Below are 20,339 nucleotides of genomic sequence, written 5' to 3'. Positions count from 1 at the left end.
AAAGTTCCCTTAGTACTCATTAGCCTAATGCTGAAAAAACCAACCTGTGGTTTAGAGAAAATAATGGGAATATAAACCAACATAAGTGAATTTATTTTTTTTTTAATGGCAAAGAATTCATGGAAAATTAGTTTTCTCCTGCAAGCAATATACCTGCCCAAATTAATTGCAGCACATCTTTCAAAATTATTTGATTTTGCTTTATTTCAAATATGAAGTATTTGTTGAAACTTGGAAGACTAATTCTTAAGTTTTTTGCCATAATTATCTCCCATTTCTTTGCTCCCAATTTGATACCTATTAATTATTTTGTATATCCATTTATTTGCTAAAAAAAATCTAAAAATATAAACTGAGCACCTCATCTTATCAGAAAATACGTATATATAAAAACATCAAAGTTTAATACTCTTGTAACAGTAATCAAATAATAAACATTCAATCTCATGTACATTTTAAGCTGATGCTCTTCATGCATTAAAAGTTAGATACATGCTTTAAAGAAATTTAAAAATTTGTTAGTGAAGCCACTATATGTTAGTGAAACTGGTGATAACTTCATTATGCAAAAACACCCATTCAGAATGCATGCTTGGGAGGAGCCCTGATACCTTTAATTCTTTAAGTCCCTGCATGTATCTCCCTTCTACATCATGTATCTGGTCCTTAAGATCATAGATATCCTGCAGGACATAGGAATGAACCATTGCATAAGAAGTACAGGGAAAAAAATTGAAGTTGAAAAAGCATTAAAAGGTTTACATGCACTTCCATCAAATGACGAAGCCTGCAATAATTCCCAGAAATTATAATCAATTTGCAACAACTTGATGGAAATTCAGGTTTTGTTTACAACACTAAGTCCAGGACAACTCAAATAGGACAGAATTGTTTGGAATTCGACATAAACAAAGTCTTATCTTAATAAGCTAAACTCAAACCATAATTATGAGCACAAAAATACCAAGATAAATTACCAAGAAAGTAAAAAAATACCTCAAGATTGAAAATTACATCCTCATAGCACTTTCTTATTATTACGTTAAAAAACAATCTTCCCATTTAAACTAGCTCCAAATTCTCTGAAAATGCAATTCACCCGTAATTCACTGAGGGAGGCATCAGGATCCACCAAACTACTTGCATCTCCACTTCCTCTTCTAGACGAGTTGCCACTCAAAGGAGTCGCACTTACTGAATTGCGAGATGAGGGCTTAAAAAAGGGAAAAACATTGTATCAGGAATCTTATGGTTATTTCTGGTATACTTGATAATACTCTTCATAAATTTATTCAAAGTCACAGAACAGTTTCCTCTCTTGTTTTAATTCATATTAGCTTACAGACAGTATTTTCAACTGATTATTTCCCAGCACTTGTTTTTCTTCTTGGTAGAATGTTGGTTTCTCGTTGATGACTTAGTGTATCAGAACATCAGAATTTTGAGTCATCTGTCCAGAAGACATTCATAAGATAGCTAATAGTGCTGAAATACTGTAGACATTTACAATATTACTAAATATGATAATTTTTGCCATCCAGTATTCAGAAGAAAGCTTACAATGAGAATCTACCGTATGGATTTTTATAGCCTTAGCCTCCTAAAATTTAGCCTTTCCTGGTATTTCTCACATGAAAAGTAAATTGTATAGAAAATTATTTCTGGCCAAAAGTAAACTAAAGAATAATTTTTTTCCTCAAGAAATGAAAGGCAGAATGCAATAAAAAAGTATATCTAAAAATATCTTTGCAAGCTAACCCTTATGAAAAGTACAGAGAATTCATACTTTTTGAACTATTTCAACATTTGCAAGTTTGTGAATGAACACTGACTTCAAATAGTTTTAAAATTAAAAACTCTTACCCTTGAAAATATTTCTGAATGTGATTTTTCACTCTTTTCTTCCAGCTGAAAGAGAACAGGGAACACAATTACCTTTTGTAATAAGGGACTAACAAATTAGCATCTTCTGTTGAGACTCAGAAATATTTTGAAATGAAACAACTAAAAAAATTCCATATGTTTGCATAGATCAAGACAAAAAACAATATTCAGCCTAAAAAATGTAGTTCTTACCTCAACTGTAAAATAAATAACTGCTTGTAAAATACAAGCCAGAAACTTTTCTTTAAAGCTTTTAAAATGTCATTACCAGTACTGAGCAACAAAACATGTTTTACTATTTTAAATTTCATCAGAGTAATCACTACAATATTTGGTGGCATAACAGATGTAAAGCTTCATGCAGGTACACTTAAGGCAGTCAGTGACAGCAGTGTGAATGCCCTTGTTAACAGAAAACACATCTGTACTTTCAATCTCTTTAGTGTCACCTGTGATTACATCACAATAAAACTGGTTAAGGTAAAAGCCTATAACTAAAGTGTACTAAGTAAAAGCAATCTACAAAATAATTTCAATTCAAGTTTTCTTTATGTACTGAAGACTAAGCAAAATAACTACCATACTCCCTTCTTACTTAGGAAACTGCTAGTGCAAAATTATATTGTAGATGTCCACATTTTCTACATTTCTATTAATCAAAATAGGTGGGATCACACACATGTTTAGTACGGTATCTCACGTATCTTGCTTCTCAAAGAACACCTGTTTTGCACTATGCCAGGGAAAAGAGTTTTGGAAGTCTACTGCAATCACAGAAGAAATAAACACTATTTTATAAGATTTCTCCTTTTCCTCCTATTGTTCTGTTTTCTCCTATAGTTTCTACAAAACCAACATTGCTTCTTCATGACAAATTCACCACCTCCAATAATGTACTGAAATTACAGATAGCAAATATTTGTCACCAGTATGATGATAGAATCATGTGAAGAATCCAGTTGATCTGGAGGATACATTTAGGCTAACTGAAATCAAAATACAATTTTTGCATCTAATAATAAATAACGATGATGACACAAGCAACTGAGAAGGCAGCATAACTACCAGTCTCAGTCTCCACATTTCTTTTAGCAGAGCATTAATTCTGGGAAGTCAGCTTTATTATGGGAAAAAAAAAGCACTAAAGTTTAAGCTGGAGAAATAATTAGTCTCTCATGATTTGAGAATGTAAGATGATAAAAAATAAGAATTATTACAACTTATACAGCACTGTAACAGTATTAAAGTATCATCTAAATGCAAAGTCACAGAAAGTGGTTGTGAGAGTACTCTAGCTCTCAGTCTCACATTCAAAGCAGAATCACGGCCAATAGTCCAGGACAGCTGTGGCTTGATCTAGCAAAGTCTCATCAGCTCCTGAAAAAAAAGGCTCTCCAGCCTTGCTGTAACCTGACAGACTGCAACAATAACGTCCTTGTGGAGCTTCTTGAAGTCTCATCTGAAGTCCTAAACTGCAGCATGAGGTTGCTGGCCCTTGTTGCACTGCTTGGCAAGGCTACAAAGACTCTGGCTCTCACCTAAGCAAGCACTTACACTCATTGCCACATAGCACTCCTTTTGCTCAACTAAATAAACACAGTGCTCTCAGTCTCTCTACCTACTGCATGCACTAACCCTAAATGCTATTTCAAAAGATATACCTAAGAACAGAAATTTGCTTTTTTCTCCATGCTATTAAACACAGTAGTTTTGCCTGCAAGTAACAAGAATTTTTAGAACTTAGAGCAGCAAGAAAGAGAAGGTGGTTAGTTTTGGTATAAACAAAGTTTTTTGCCTAAAGGGAGCTGCACAGGAAAACCACCACAATAATTTTACTGTAACACCATCTGTTGATTGACATGGGATTCCATACAAGTGCATAGCCAACAAGGAGTGCTTCAGTAATGGATTCTGATAAAATCTCATACATGATGAAGGAACACTAAAATGCAGTAATGCGGGCACAGTTCTAAGTATTTTTGACACTGAACGAAGTAACAGTATTCCAAAAGTACTCAAAACACCCCTAGCATTGTTAATTTCTTTAAGAAAAGAATGTAAAATGTTTGGGTCTGTAAGATACTGTTATGCTTATCACACACAAAAATGTTAAGTGTTACACTTGTCACATGCTTCTAGCTTCAAAGCAAAATCTCCTTTGAAATAAAGCAGCATGCTTTTTAAAAAGTCACACAGTACATTTTTTACATGAAAACAAGCCCCAACCCCGCAATAAACCTATTTACAATTAAGGAATTTAGAATGCTTTTACAGTATTTACTCTTTCAGAATATGAAAAGAAAATCCATAGTTTTGCTACATTCACCACAGGGTAAATAACAGCATTACACTCACACTATTCAAAACTTGGCCATCATCTGCATCAGAAACAATGCTTCCCCTGCGGTTGGAACGACTAAAATAGTCAGCAGTAGTTTCACTTTGATCAGAAAAATCGGAGGACTTCAAAAGATAAGGAGAAGGTGAAAGAGAACTGAAGATGACACCACTGAATGAACAAAATCTATTAAAAATCCAAAGATCCTACCTTAAATCTCCATTATTGTACTAAAAACAATGAACATTTATTATTGATTCATTTTCCTCAATTAGAGTAATATAAAAAACATACAACCAGATACCAAAGGATTTAGTACTAATTTAGGTTCAAACACAAAATATAAAAAAATAAAAAAAGTTTGCAGATAATAAAAGACAGATTATATAAAATGATAAATAAAAATTATTATTTTTCTTTACAACTGTTGTCATTTTTCAAATCAACCCAAACCCAACAGTGCTAGTTATAATCTGGGATTTTTCTCATTCCTAAATTTAAGATGTCTTACACTAGAAGGCACAGTTACTCCCCAAAGATGTGTGTCAGGCACCAAAAAGGTGGGGAAAAAATGCTAGTGCTATACATTTCTTGTTAAAAAAGGCAAAATACATCTAAGCACATTACAGCAATGACATCAGCCATGGAAATTCGAGAAATATTCAACTGAGAAACATTAGGCATGTAAAACACAGTATTTAATGGGAAGAGTGGGTCTATCATAAGGTTACTGATAACATTCTACTTCAAAAGGCAGAGAATTAAAACTAAATACAACGTTCACAGTGATTATAGGAGAAAAACTTCTTATATGAACTGTTGGAAAAGATATTGTCCTTATCCAGTTCTCACCATTTCAAAAAGAAAAATTCTTTATACTTGATGTATGTCTAGCCTCATTCTGATCAAAAGATAGTGAGATGGATAAAAGTTATATATATAACTGGTATACAGAAACTCGTTTACTGATGAACACCTGGCTCAGATGATGCTGTTTTAGGACTACAGAATTTGTATTTGTTGTCACTGCTATGTTATGTTCTATTCTCTGACAACAAATTTTCCAGCTATTTTCCAGCTACATCTATATTTAAAATAGTATCTTAATCTTCATTAAATGTAGCTAGGCAGGTATATTTTGACAGTTGGAAATTTGGCTAAACTTTCCTATGCACTTCCATTTCACGAAATATAAAGGTACTGAAGAGAATTCTTCATATTTTTTATGATTACAGCAAAAGAACAAACAACTCGAGCCACAATTTGTTACAAAACTGGTCTTTCATTCAAAATCCACTTTGCTGTTGAGAAGTCCATATACCTGATAAACTTTGATGTCTCTCCTTCTATACTTTTTGTACACCTAGTACCTTTCCCAATGGGTTCATCAAAATTGATACATTCTAAAATGGAGAAGCATCATACAGTTTCCCACAAGTTCTGTCTTTTCCATCTTTCCTACTTGCTTGCTCTTTTGAATTCCTAAACTGACTTCAAATGCATTATCCAGAGCAAAACCAAAATACAAGCCACAGAAACAGTAGGAAATGAATGTTAAATTATTCATAAGATTTTTATTTCATCTGCTTTTCAGGATTATGTCATTAAACAAATACTTTGAATTCTATTAAGCATTCACTAGTGTGAGTGAACGTACCTTGGCATTATTGGTATAACATATACATAGCAAGATCTGATATATACATTTATTCCTATACATCTGAAAGTATATACTTCTAAGAAATTAATCTCAGTGTTAAGAAAAACTAAAGAGACGAGTTTCCACAGTGCAAGAGACCACACATATGTATGTCAATATCTGTTAGGTATGTTAGGTTTTGAAACTTCATAAAGCAACAGCAAAATGACCTATATCCTATATCCTCTAAAAATTCACTCTGATATTTCTTGTAGCTAAAAACATTTGTTTCTGGTTTTATTTGTTTAGTACCTATAACACTTAATATGTGAGAAATTTACAAAAGGACAGAACATTTCAATTTAGCTCATCCTAGAACACTGACCACTTGTTTGTTTTGTGTAGCGTGACAAATGAGCAGCTGTATCAATGAAACTTAGACAATTGTTCTGCGGCAGAAGCAAAATAAAGCTCATTAAAATCACTTTGCAGCACAAAAGCCGATTTTAGAATGACACTTCCAATGCAATACAGACCAAGAACAAATTTATCTCATTTTGGATACTGGTTACCATAAAAATGAGCAAACTTTTTACTGCATGATACAACAGTTTCCATTAATCCTCTTCCCCAAAAGAAAGACTTTTCCACATACACTATAGTATGTTTCATGTGCTTGCCCCATGTATGATATAGGGTGCTAACCCCAATGATGTATACTTCAGTTACTAGTTGTTTATTACAAACATTAAAAAGATATTTAGAAAAACAAATTCCTTCTACAGTTTACTGTCTTACTGCTAAAAATGTACATCTTGCTAAAAATCACATCACTGACAAGTCAAAACTTCTTGTGTGGAATGGAAAAATCAAATCTGTGTGTGTGTCAGTAAAACAATCCCAAGTGGACATACTCATATCTGCTGATGTGTTAATATCAAAGCATTCAGCAAATCGTGCATAGGAATGCTCACCACAGGACTACTTCGAACTGAGCTTGCTCTTGAAGAATAACTGTATTCAGATGGCTAAAGAAAAGTTATGAAGAACATTTTCACAACTTTCATAGATTTTTGTCTGCAGAAAACAAAGATAATTAAAGAAACAACCAAATGCCTATTACACTAAGAGTGCAAGAATTATTTGAGTTATGTCATCCATGACCACACAACGAGGCCTGAGAAAGAAGGAATGAAGTACCACATACATCCAGTCTCAGCCATTATCATGCCACACTCATACACTGCAATTCTTATGCACAGTCATGTACTCCCTTATCCCATCTACATGTTTCCAGTTAGTAGCATACTTTTTGTGTAAAAAAAAGAATTTAAAGATTCTCGGCAGCATTTATTATTTACTACTAGGCATGTCTATTTCCATGCATCACTAAGAATTCCCTAGAAAAACAGCCAAATAGTTAAAAAAAACCTAACTATTTGCATAATTAAACATTTAAATTGCTATTTGTTTTTAACTGCTCTGAAACCTGAAGAAGTTTTAACACCCTGGGAACTGAAGCTATATTGTACACTTGGTGGCTTTGTTTTACACTCACCCATGCACGCTCTCCTCAAAGAGCTATGTTTAAAGGTGCAAGGCTGAAATCTATTTAAGCAATGAATAATAAAAGTAGCTCTGAGAAACACAACTTTAAAAGAAAAAAAAATTACCATTTCATGCTGCTTTGCCCTTCCCTATGAAGAAACCTCTAGCAGAAATTAGAATCATATGTATATCACAGTTATATGTAATAACAGTCTTTAAAGTCTTGTTCTCTCACTGAATCATCTAATGTTTTCTTGAGAACATGCACAAAGCCAAAAAAGCTAAATCATCTGTTTGCAAAGTGCAAAAGAAAATCTCACTCATTAAAAATACTACATAATATTTTATGATCTTTTACACAGGTTTAGCATGTCTCTAAATGGCAGTGTAAGATGGATTTGAACTACTATAACAGCAAAAGGCATAAAGTTTCAGATGTTCATGTCACTGTTTAAAGAAAAATTTTTGTAGAGCTCTATTGGCCATTCTTATGGCACTACCAGCTACTCTTTATTTTGTAAAGATGCAGATTAAGATTTCATGCTATTGCATTTTTTTATGTTTATTAAATTTAAATATGGCATCCTATTTAAAAGTATTCAAGGTGTATTTACCACAAACTTCAGTGATCTCCTGATTTCCATCCAAATGCTCAACTTTTTAAAATACTTTCTTTAGTATTACACATGCAGTTATTTTAGTATGCTTGAATTAACTTGCTCTAACCCCTGTGTTCTTCAATGTCATTGCTGCATTCACCAACTTTATGCTCATCTGTAAAAAGAGCAGCAAAATACCAACTACTAAAATACTTTAAAGAGCCAATTTCACAATGCTAAGAAAATTAAACTGAATACCTCCATAAAATGACACACAAAAAATGCAACTCTAAAAATATCCAAAAAATGCACACATAACACTGTCAAGCCTCATGGCCATACAATACAAATTTAAGGCAACCATGCAAACAGTGCTTACAAAAGAAACGGATACGTCTTATCAAACCAGTGTTTAAAGAAGTCACCTATGAAGAAAAGTGTAATTTTTTATTTACACTGGGCCATTCAAACATCTAAAGATATGATATTATTTTACATTGTACTAACCCTGTAACTTCTAGTTGGTGCCACTGGATCGCTGTATAGAGAAGACGACTATAATGTGAAGAACAGAACAAGTCAGAAATACTTTTTCTGCATAAATAATTTTCTTTTATTCATTATTATAAATATTTTATTATGTTCTATATTCCACAAAAGTCCTAAAGATTTAAATACTAAACTTTTATCTATCTACAGTAGATAGAAACTTTAGAGTGAAAGAGTCTCCAGGAAACCCGCTATCTTTGAAATAAATTGAAACATTATTAAACCAATCTAGTATTTTTGCAAGTTTTGCAAGTAGTGCAGAAAAGAGTGAAAAAATTAAGTAGTTCTCAAATAACATGTCAGTTTCCTCTAGCTAGTTATTTAAACCTGGCCATGACCACAGCTGCAGGTACTGAAAGATATTACTCATCTTTCTTTTATCATCACTGATATATCAGTGTTTTATCATTTATATTAAGATGGAAAAAAAGTATCGCAATGGTGCTAAACATTTAAGACTTTTTTTTTTGGTATTAGAAGTCAGGAATTTGAAATAGCAACTGTCACAGCTGCTGGCTGGTTTCTGTATATCATACAGAATAATGAAACAGAACTTATTTTAAATTTAAAACCTCACATGCACAAAGGAACAAAGTAACCTGCATGTTATACATAAATCCTATAAAACACAACCCTTACAAGCAAAAAATACAACTGTTACCACCGTAACAGTTGTAAACTGTAATGATTGCAAGTTTCATAGAGAGATAAGCATCATATGATTAGCATCATAAGGCATAAGTAAGAAAAACCACATATATGTATTTTTTATAAATAATTAAATTAATATAGAAACAGGAGACAGACCCAAACATGGTAGGAAGGAACTGGTTTACTATATCCAAGCCTGCTATAATTTCTTTGATCACAGTGAATTCCACTCTGAGGGGTGAGAAAGAAAAGAAGAGAGAAAATAAATATTGCATCTCTAGATCTTGGAAACAAAAGTTTTATCTTAACATTGCCCAAGTGTTTCCCAAGCCTAGAACTCATGCAGTATGCTGTAAAGTTTTCCCTACTGCTAACCCCAAATCCATGTAGCTTCATTAAGCAAAAAGCCCCCAAACTACTATGTACTCTGTATATCAGCATTATCGTATTTCTAATGTCATGCTCAAACAAAATAATAAATAGTTTTGGTATTTTTCCTCCATAATAAATAAGAAAACTCCAAAAGCTTGACAAGAGCAGCAAGAAATACATAAAAACTATAGTTTACAAGTCTTGCTAATAATTAGTACAATTGTTTACTTTTATCTTCTTTTCATTAGATACCATCATGAATCAAAACATTTTGGGGAGAGAGAAGGACAGAAATCCCTAATAATTGAATTTGGGCTTGATGTTTATGTGATAGCAGCATAGCCTGTACCCTACCACTATTTTATACACCGAGTATGCATACTGGAAGTCTACAAATTATATTTTGGCTTATTTCTCTTGGGTTTTGACACTTGCTACACAAATTGCATATATATGCACATGTGAGGCAAAAAACTGATGCACACATACAAGAAAGAAAAACCAGACAGATAGAAACATGGAAAAAAGTAGTGGCTGCAGAATACAGCACTTCTTATCTCAATAGGCAACAAAAAGAATAAATATTCTTATTACTCATTTGTTTAGGAACTAACGGAACAGGAAAACAGCACTTCAAAAACACATGGGGAAACGCTGTAATACATTAAGTAAATACAAAATTACTTCAGCCTAGTCTCAACACAAACATCCACTGCTGTTCTGACAGGGGCAAGCCCCAAACGCAATTGCTAATTCACCAGTACCAAAAACTCTATGAAAAATTACGTCCAAAATGTTTAATTTATTGACACTATATTCCCTTGTTAAGCACCAAACTTTCTGGAATAGTTTCTGCACAATCAAAATAATCCCCATGCTCTTCTCAATATATCACTGGATTAACATCAAGGTCTGCGGCAAATTCAATCTGCTGTACATCTACATTCAAAATGTTTCTAACTAACTATCTGATAGGGGCCAAAGTGGGAACAGTAAAATATGTATCTCCATCCTGACTGAATAAACTTTAATCCAGAGAAGTGCCACCTTCAAACAGTTCCAAGAACCTTTTCCAGGCCTTCAGCAGAACAAGAGTTCTATTAATCTGATCACATTGATGGTATTGAACTGATACGAACACAGTTTCAAACACAAATTGAGGTCAGAATTGAAATATGAGCTTTCTTTTTTCCTAAAAACATTTATGCAAATATCAGGAAGCTAGAAAATTTATCCATGACACTTTGTACATTTATAATGAATATTATACTAGAAAACTAACCAATAAACGTTTATGGGAATAAAGAGCTTTCCCCTTTCAACTTGGAGATTCATTGTAAGCATAACTCTAAGAATAAAATTCAGAGTATTAATACTACTACATTAAAGCATCTTCAATCTTAAAATATAAAGAAGACAGACATAATAATTTAAGGATTTTATCACCTAAAACAGAAAAAAACCCAGGAAATTCTAACTACATAATTAGAAAAAAAATTGGCCATGCTTCTATCACTATAGTGAAGCGAAACTATAATCAACCCTATTCTCTCATTAACATAGGCTTGGCTTAAAGCTAGTGCTCCCATTTCACAAAAAAAATTTAAACCAATAAACAAACTAAAGAAGCTCAACAGTACAAACTAATTTAAGCACTATATTGTGTTTGCCTATCTGCTAGCTAATTCAGATAACATTGCTGTTTAAAAAAACACATCTTTTTAAGCTGCTTAATTCCTTTTGTTGATACTTGATGCTTGCCTTTTCTTAAGAAACACACAGATTTTATGTGGCATAATACCACTGAAAATGTCATGCAATTTACTAACACTTCATAAAAATATCAAAGTCTTTTAAGTAAAGATATACAAACCAGCTGCTTTTTTTCTGGACTGAAATAGCTTTCCATTAGATTAAATTAAATTTTCTATGTAGCAATGGAGAATACAAATAGAGGCATACACACTTTTTCCCCTAAGGATGTCCTCCAAGTCTAATCTGTATGTCACTTTACCACAATGTTTAGAAATAACTAAATACTAGAAAGTGCTCACTGTAAGACAGTTGTCTTCTCCCTGAAAAAAAATTATACCTATAGTCTACAGAAAGTGTTAGAATTACAAAACTATTCTAGGTCTGAACATATGATAGTACAATTATATACTTTTTAAAGTCAAGAATTTGAAGTCACTAGTTAGTACCATTACACCTTAGAAACGAACCACAAAACAGTCTTCACTCTAAGACATGCAAAGTATTAACATACAGGGACCAAATATCTTGCAGATCTATCCTTAGTGTTGTCATATTAAAGAAAATTAAATAAAGTGAAAATCACAACAGTTAAAAAAGTTAAACTTTTTTTTCAAAGAATGACTAAAAAAACTTACAGGAAAACCACAATAAAACATATTCCACTGATTATGAAAATTTAAACATGAAGGAATATCCATTTATTCAGATCTAAAGTGCTTTCTGAGGCTGGACCACTTAATAAAACTAATCCTTTTCCTCAACAGCATCCCAGTTTATGAAAAGTGACATAATTTTGGACAGCACTACCCTATGTGAAATATTTCATGTGATTTTAGTAACAGAATTTTATAATAATTAAGCCAAGCTCATATGGTAGATTTCATTAAACTGAGACAGCGTTTACAAGGCTCCGTACCAAAAAAGGCTCATCTCCACACAGGAAAAGCAGTCTACAGGATCATCAGCCTCTTGGTTGAGCTGTGCTCATCATGATGCAATGACCTTCAGGGCACCTTACAGGCTCAGGAAGGTCACTGCCTACAGCGAACAGAGCATGAAAGACTTTACAGGTGGAAGGGGAAATAAAAAATAAAAAATTTTGCAATCAGGGAGAAATTAAAGATGGGGATAGAGGAATTAAGTGTTTTTGGGAGGAGTAAGTGTGTGAAAAAGAAGGAACAGCATGATGAAAGGGCCAGATGTGTGTGAAGAGAATGGGAGTCTACCAGACTTGGCATCTCTTATGAATACTAATAAAAACTGATAATAAAAGCTTGGTAATAATAGTTTAGCCAGTGTCCCATGTTTCTTGTCACTCAGTAACAGCAAAATTTGTGAAGTTTATACTTTTTTTTTCAACTTAGAAACCTTAAATTTGCATAGCGAGCTTGTTTTTTTCCAGTTAATTAAAAAATTTCACAGGTATTTTGACTGTAGGTAATGCACAATACAAAACATAATTTAATATCAACCTAAGCCTACTTGCAACAAAATAGAAAAAAGAAACTGAAGGTATCTTGAAAATATTGCATTATATAGAAGTAGCATGCTGCAGTATTGCCCAGTGTAATTTTCAAAATGAGGGGTAATGAGAGGATTGCAAGAAAAAATATTTTTGTCTATTGTTACATCTGCAAATTTCTTCTAGACATCAAATTAACACCAGAAATTTCCTGGATTTAGATTTTATATTTGTTTAAAAGTTAATGTAGCCCAGATTTAACCAATATTATTTCATACTGTATTTATATTATCTCAATCGTTCAAATATATCCAATATTAACAGTATATTAAATGATATTTTAATATTGTAGATGTAATTTAGAGACTATGGTCCCTTTTTGTGATACTAAAGATATCACCCACAGGACCCATAGGTCACTACCAGTTTTAATCAACACAACTATTTATTTTTTAAAACACTTTTTGTCTTTAATTATTACCTCCGATAAGCAACCTTGCTATCGGAGAATGAAGACAGATCACTCAGACACTTATCATCCTGATACTTAACAGTTTAACTGTCGACTAAAAAATGTTTAACTTGACTAAACTAGGAATACCACAAACATACAGAAATACCTTACTATATAGTAAGGCCCTTACTTACTAGACCTTACTAGATATACAGAAATACATTACTGAAAAGGCAAAATTTCTGTATTTCAGCCTTGTCTGTTTTTCTAAAATCACAGAAGAGAAAAATGTTTCCTGTTGTAACTTTCAAAAATGTGTTTGTACCTATCAAGGCTGATGGACAACCTTTTTCCATGGTATTTTACTTCTCTACTGGGGACACTGGGAGAGAGGGACTGAAGAGATGAATTCACTTTACACCTGTAAGTGTTCTGTCTTGAAGATAACTTCACTTAGCACTTTGTTTCAGCGCTCACATTTGCTATCACAAAGTACACGATTACATCAATCATTGCAGCAGTTCTATTAATGCCATTTTCTTTAAGCATGCTTTAAGCAAACTACTGCTTTGGTAAGTAGACACAGAAAATGTTACAATGTGAACTCATCACATTCTAAATAAAAAGCATGCTCATTCCAGGTTACACACCCCAAGATCTCTCCTTTTGGAGGTACTTGCTCTGTTCCTGTGAGATGCACTGACGTCTGGGAAACTCTTGAGAACAAAGTTATAAAAACATATCAAGATATGAAATAATTTTTTAAATTTAATTCTATTACTCTTCACTGAATGACAAAAAAAATAACCAAGGCAGTCAAAGAAATACTAAGTAAGTCCCAAAAAAGAGCTTAGTTATCTGCCCAATTCAAACCCTCTTAACCCTCTTGTTTAGACAACAGCTGATTACTTAATCCTCATCTTAGCATATTTGATATGTCAGCCAAGAGAAGAGCAGATCTGAGCAAATCTATACCAAGTTTCTAAGAGCTACACATAGCATATTTTACATATTTTCTTGATAAAGCATTTACTGTTCAAAATTATTTGGTAAAAATACCTGTGCAGCTAATTGCAGAAACACTCCAACACTAGGACTTGCATGACACTACACAAAATTCAGTTAATCAAAAACTACATTTAATTGCAAAGACCTCTTAGCAAGTGGCAATCACCTTTTTTTAAAGTCATGCAAAGAAACAGCTCATTCCAACTTCCAAAATATATAAAACCAACCATTTTATTTTAGCAATTTGTCCTTTTCCTGCCCTATACACCCAATCAATGACCAGCTGATTTCTAGGCAGATCCAAGACCAGGAAAATGTTAACATAACCTCAATAAAACCAATCTTTAGCAATATATATATCACCGAAGGATGATATAAAAAGAGCCTTTACAATAAATATTTCTGTTAGCAGTCTTTGGGATATCTTACATAATTTGGCTAAATTTTTTGCCGTTAATGAATAATATATTCCCACCTTCTCAAAGAAAGAGAATCTTGCATCATACCAAACTCTCCATCAAATTATATCTTAATGTAATGATACTTTTTCTTTCACAAATACTACAGAAAAACAGTAATATTCAAAGTGCAAGAAAAGACTGGAAGATCGAAATATATTAAAATAAACTACCTTTTTAAGACTGATGGAAATAAAATACCAGATGAACTTAAACACTGGAAGTGACTTAAAATTACTAAAACAGTAAATACTTAGGAGACTTGAAGCTTCATCCTCTCCATTAGAAAAAGAAACCAGACCCCAAAGCTTTTTTAATTTTGATTTGGTTTCTGAAGGCCATGACCAAAAAGAAAAAGTATACAGTTTGAACACAAACCAAATGTGAATGTCGACTGGACTGCTGAGAGTATCTGGCCCTCTCTGCATCTTCCTGAGAAAAAAGAAATGCAGAGTTATCTCATAAAGAAGAAAAAAAATCCTGACACAATACCAGGAAGCCAAAGTGAGCAACATGCTGTTAGCACTTTTAATGCTATGTGTCATTTTGAATAATCCATGGTGGCAAGTAAACTCATTCAAGCCAGAAAAGCTCATTTCACCTGATTTGGGCAAGTATCACAAGATATTACATTAGAAGTTGCAAATAAGGCAGGTTAATACAATTAATAATTAGTGCTCAGTAGTCAGTCTTTCTTATGATTAATATATTAATGCAGGAAAAAGGCATAGAATTGTTTAAATTAAGAAATTAAAGGAAAAATAGAGAGCTTTACAAAATTACAAGTACACTAGTAAGAAATGTACCATATAATTACTGCATTCAGATTTTAAGTAATTTACAAAGTTATTTTAGCCATAATAGAAATTATTACTCTCAGTTGCCTCATACGTATTTTGCGTTTTCTTCTCTATTAGAGGGACAAAGCTTCTTACAGCAAATTGATTCTTTTTAAGTTCTACAGCTAGTTTTTCTCTACAGTGACAGTGAAAATAATAAACCCAACTCATAATATCTGAGTGATGACAACTAGCTAAGCACCTTAATATCTTTTGTTCTCTTGAAAGATGAAAGAATGTTCATTTTGGATCACACAAGAAAATACGTGAGAAGAAGCAAGACAAAAACCACAACAAATTTAAAATTAAAACATATTTCACATGTCATAAGCATCTCAAATTGTTACAGTATGAAAACATATTAAGAATAACCTTAATTTTAAAACTATCCTATCTGGAGGCTGCAACACAGTTCTAAAAGTAGGAGTTCTTTCTTAACTTACTTATTTCCTACAGTTTTCAATATGATGAACTATTCTAAAGATTGTAAGCCAGTTATTTATAGAATTACAGGCTTTGCCTCCAGATCATAGATGGGTATCTAAAGGCTAAAACCAGCTTTCATATTGCTTATGGTAACATGGTTATCATCTGCATTTTCACTGGATACATGAATTTGTTTAAAACTATTTTACGACTATTCAGTATTCAATAGGCCTATTTAAAGTTGTCTCTGCCAGACAACTGCCATGGAGGGAAGGTGGGCTCATTTCATAATGACATTTTAGTCTTCCTCTCTATGCTGTTTGTTTTGAGGGCTAAAATGAATGTTCATGCAATTTAACTTTGCAACACAATATAGTTAGATCATTTCCAATTTTAACTATTTTTTGTATCTCTGGTCTAAATGGACAAGTACCTCTTAGTAACATCTGCAGCAGGCAAGAAGAGAGTTTGCTACTTACATAAGATTCCTCTCAATTAGTGGGTAACAAGTCTCTTCCTGACATTCCATCAGGAAATAGAAAGTCTGTGTTAAGTGTTCAGCATATTCAGGTCAAAGGATTATGTACTACATAATGTTTGTATTGCAAACAGATAGCTGCTGCTGGTATCTATAAACCTTGATTTCTAAAAATTCAAGTTGGAATTACGCATGTTATCCAATACAGAGGTTACATCTCCCAGACCAGGAAAGGAGTGCACATCTGTTCAGAAATCTCCTGCAGCAGATGTACCTCTTAGGACTCCAAAAGAAGGTGGCATTCAGTTGAGCAGCATTAATTTTGAGTGAGATTCCTCACAAATACAACCTATGTTCCACATTTTGTAAACCCTTGATCTCAAACAAAAAGCTTTCAAAGGTACATTCTGCCAAGAAATACAGAAAATAATGTTGGTCTTGAGAACACAAGAAGTAACGTATACACAAATATCAGGTAGGAAAAGAGACAATAATGAGTCAATACAGCTTTGCAAATAAAATTCTAATGGCAGTCCTTGGACTTCACAACAGAGATCAACTGCCATTGTAGTTTTAACTATTTGAAATGATGGCTAGTCTCAGCTTGTATTACTTAAATCTTGGGGATTCAAAAGATTTCCACAGTGAACACTTCCCTAAAAGCCAGTAAAACTCCTGACATCTCCGATATACCCTTTTAAGAGGCACATGAAGTTTGTGAAAGGCATCCTCTAAAGAAACATTGCAATTAAGTCAGTCTCAGTCTAGTGCTGGGTAGTATCATGGAAAATCCTATTTTAGGAGGTACTGAAAAACAACTGGGAGACAACTCAGTCATTGGTCACAGCCAGTATGGCTTCATGAGGGGAAAACTCCTGCTTGTCAAACCAAATTTAGTTATACAACAGGATAATCTACCTAGGTGACCTAGAACAGTCAGTAGATTGTATCCTTTTTGACTTCAGCAAAGCTTTGGATACCATCTCTCACAGGATTTTCCTAGACAAAGTGGACTGCACACAGCTGGAAACCATGTTATGCAATGAATGAACAGCTGGCTCACAGGCTGGGAAAGGGTTGTAATGAATGGGGTGACATTAGACTGGCATCAGGTCACTGGTAGGGTTCCACAGCCTCATCTTAGGCCCAAGTCCCCTCATAAATGGCTTGGATGCAGAACTCAAGGAACAGGAAGTTTGTCAATGATACAAGATGGGAGGAGCTCGAGGGCAGGGAGGCCCCACAGCAAGACCTTGGTAAATCAGAGATGGGCGAGCACCAACCACAGTGTCTTGGTTTGAAAGACAGATGCCTTCCAAGGAAAGCAGGACCCTCCCTTGGAATGGAAAATGTGAACCCCTTCCCTCAAAATTATTATAACTTTGACATTACAGGGCTGTCAGCCAAAGATATGGTAAAAAGAATAACAGTTCTTTACTGTGTATATTTCTATATATGTATATATGCACACATTAAACAAGGCAGACAAACAGCCACAAGGGCAGCAGAAGGAGCAGCAGCACAAGCCCAGTGACGCCTTCTCTGGGCCGCAGGCACTTTCCCCTCCAGTGCAGTTCCGGGCACAGCCGGCAGGGGGCGCTGGTGGCTCCCAGCCAGGCAAGGCGGGTGCGATGATTCCCCCGCGCCGGCAGGGGGCGCTGTGGCGCGGGCCCAGCCGCCTCTCCCCACACGGGCAATGACCACGCTGCCGGCGGGAGAGACAGAGCGGGGCTTCAAACACACAAACTCACGGCAGGCAGCCGGTCCCAGTGCCCTTCCAGCAAAATGGGGCACAGCAGGAACCTCAGAGCAGCATGCTGTAACAGCACAGGCAAGCACACCTGGGGTGGTAAAAAGTGTAGCAAAAACTCCAGAGCTGTGTGAGGAGCCAGGAGCCGCAGGGTATCCTGGTGGGCATATTTAAAGTGTACCCAAAAGCCCAAAGCAGCAGCACTGGGCAGCTGCAGATGGCCTTCTGCAAGCAGCTGCAAGCAAGGACCTGGAAGATGCTCCCTCCAGAGGGTGGTGGAAGTCAGAATCCTGGGTTTTTCCCCTTCAGCACCCAAGCAGGTGGTGAGGGTCCTTTCCACTGAGATTGGGTGTTGAAAAGGTCCAGTTCAACAGCTGCTCTTATGAGCAAATGCTCACCCATGGTAAAGAAAAGCATTGCATGACAAGTCTGCATTGACAGCGAATTCTCCCTGTAGCAGCAGCCCCACTGTCTCCCCTCCAATCCTGAGAGCGAGCAAGGGACAAGCCCAGCCCCTCACCCCCCAGCCAAACTCACGGTATCTCTACATTCCCCAAGAGAAAGCCCCCCAGGCTAAGAGACTGCAGCCAGCTGCACCCTTCCCCCATCTTGGCCACATCCTTTGTTACTTTCAAGTATCCATTGCTCTCTTAGGCAACAAACAGGAGAGAAAATCCCTAAGAAAAAAAATGGAACAAATCCCAACTTCCAACACATATGAAGTTTAACAAGGCCAAGTACCGGATTCTGCACCTGGCATGGGTCAACCCTGGATGTACAGACAGACTGGGGAACAAGACACTGGAGAGCAGCACCATGGAAAGGGACCTGGGGGTCCTGGTCGACAGAAAGTTGAATGTGAGTCAGCAGTGCCCGCACAGCCAGGAGGGTCACTCATGTGCTGGGGAGCATCAGGCACAGCACTGCCAGCTGGGCAAGGGAGGGGACTGTCCCCTCTGCTCAGCACTGCTGCAGCCTCATCTCCACTGCTGAGGGCAGCTTTGGGTGCCACAATATGAGAAAGATACAAAACTATTAGAGAATGCCAAAAGGGCAACCAAGATGGTGAAGGGGCTGGAGGGGAAGCTGAATGAGGAGCAGCTGAGGTCAGCCTGTCCAGCCTGGAGGAGACTGAGGGGACTCCTCATTGTAGTACTCAACATCCTCACAAGGGGAAGTAGAGACGCAGGGACTGATCTCTTCTGTGACAGGACTCAAGGGAACAGGGAGTCAGGGGAGGGGAGGTTAGACCATGTACAAACCAAACCACATACATACATAGTTTATAGTCACATATATGTGTGTATATATATATATAAATATATATTTTATACATAACACTTTGAAATGACACACAGCAAACCATTAGTAAATTACTTCTTCCAAAATCCTATGTTAGTTCTCTGAGCGGCAAAACCATGCAAAACAGGTGATTTTAGCCTACCATCCATTTCTGGATATGAGCCCATTTTCTATCATATGAATGCTGAGAAAACTACAGAATGTAAAAAGAAAACCGAACAAAATATTTACTGTATAAATTATAGTCACCACACAAGATTGGATTATTAAATTTACAACTCAGATAGCTCTACATTAATTACCATGTAATCTTCAGAATAATAGCAGGTATCTACAGCAGTTCAAAAACTGAAACTGTGTCACAATGAGAACCATATAAAATTGAGGCAAAAAATGTTTTGCATATTTTGCTTATTACCACAGAAAAAAAAACCCCATAGCAACCAAGTATAAGCATTACATGGATTTGAGTATAATCATGATAAGTAATAAATTCTCAATGCTTGACATGCAAAATCTGAATTAAATGCAAAAACTATGGACTAACCAGACTGCTGAAAACCTAGTTTCTAGAATTTTTCTTCTCAAGAAATGCCAACTTTTTAGGAGAAATGTGTGGAGCAACACACAGCTGTATGTGTAAGTATTACCCCATTTTAATATTTTTTTCAAAATAAAGATCTTGACAACAGGTATTTAATGAGAATCCTTTCAGTATAATCCAATTCTAAGGCTGAAAATGCTTTCACAAAACTGAATTACAGTAAAAGATGAAATCTTATGGAAAGGCAGAAATAAAGTACATTATGAATTTTTGTAAAGGTTTG

At 35.0% G+C, this 20,339-nt stretch overlaps 1 protein-coding gene across 16 annotated transcripts in view; it reads right to left on the bottom strand.

Annotated features, from left to right (window-relative positions):
- LRRFIP2 (LRR binding FLII interacting protein 2) overlaps window positions 1-20,339 on the bottom strand; it is a 55,608-nt gene that overhangs the window by 17,835 nt on the left and 17,434 nt on the right. For 5 of the 16 annotated variants that reach the window (XM_014258696.2, XM_014258695.2, XM_014258694.2 and 2 more), the window contains 10 exons: window positions 19,655-19,705; window positions 15,096-15,149; window positions 13,902-13,967; window positions 9,365-9,439; window positions 8,516-8,563; window positions 6,836-6,889; window positions 4,240-4,347; window positions 1,864-1,908; window positions 1,100-1,213; window positions 612-683 (listed from right to left, as the gene is read on the bottom strand). In XM_014258696.2, the coding sequence (XP_014114171.2) occupies window positions 612-683; window positions 1,100-1,213; window positions 1,864-1,908; window positions 4,240-4,347; window positions 6,836-6,889; window positions 8,516-8,563; window positions 9,365-9,439; window positions 13,902-13,967; window positions 15,096-15,149; window positions 19,655-19,705 (687 nt within the window). The remainder of the gene's footprint in view (window positions 1-611; window positions 684-1,099; window positions 1,214-1,863; window positions 1,909-4,239; window positions 4,348-6,835; window positions 6,890-8,515; window positions 8,564-9,364; window positions 9,440-13,901; window positions 13,968-15,095; window positions 15,150-19,654; window positions 19,706-20,339) is intronic. The other 11 variants (XM_014258697.2, XM_088066702.1, XM_014258700.2 and 8 more) reach the window with 5 other exon arrangements.

The sequence above is a fragment of the Pseudopodoces humilis genome, chromosome 1, assembly GCF_049639895.1.
Source record: "Pseudopodoces humilis isolate 2021_Gansu_Grassland_sample_001 chromosome 1, ASM4963989v1, whole genome shotgun sequence".
NCBI lineage: Eukaryota > Metazoa > Chordata > Aves > Passeriformes > Paridae > Pseudopodoces > Pseudopodoces humilis.
Note: the sequence above shows the minus strand (reverse complement) of the source record. Positions and strands in the feature narration are given on the sequence as shown.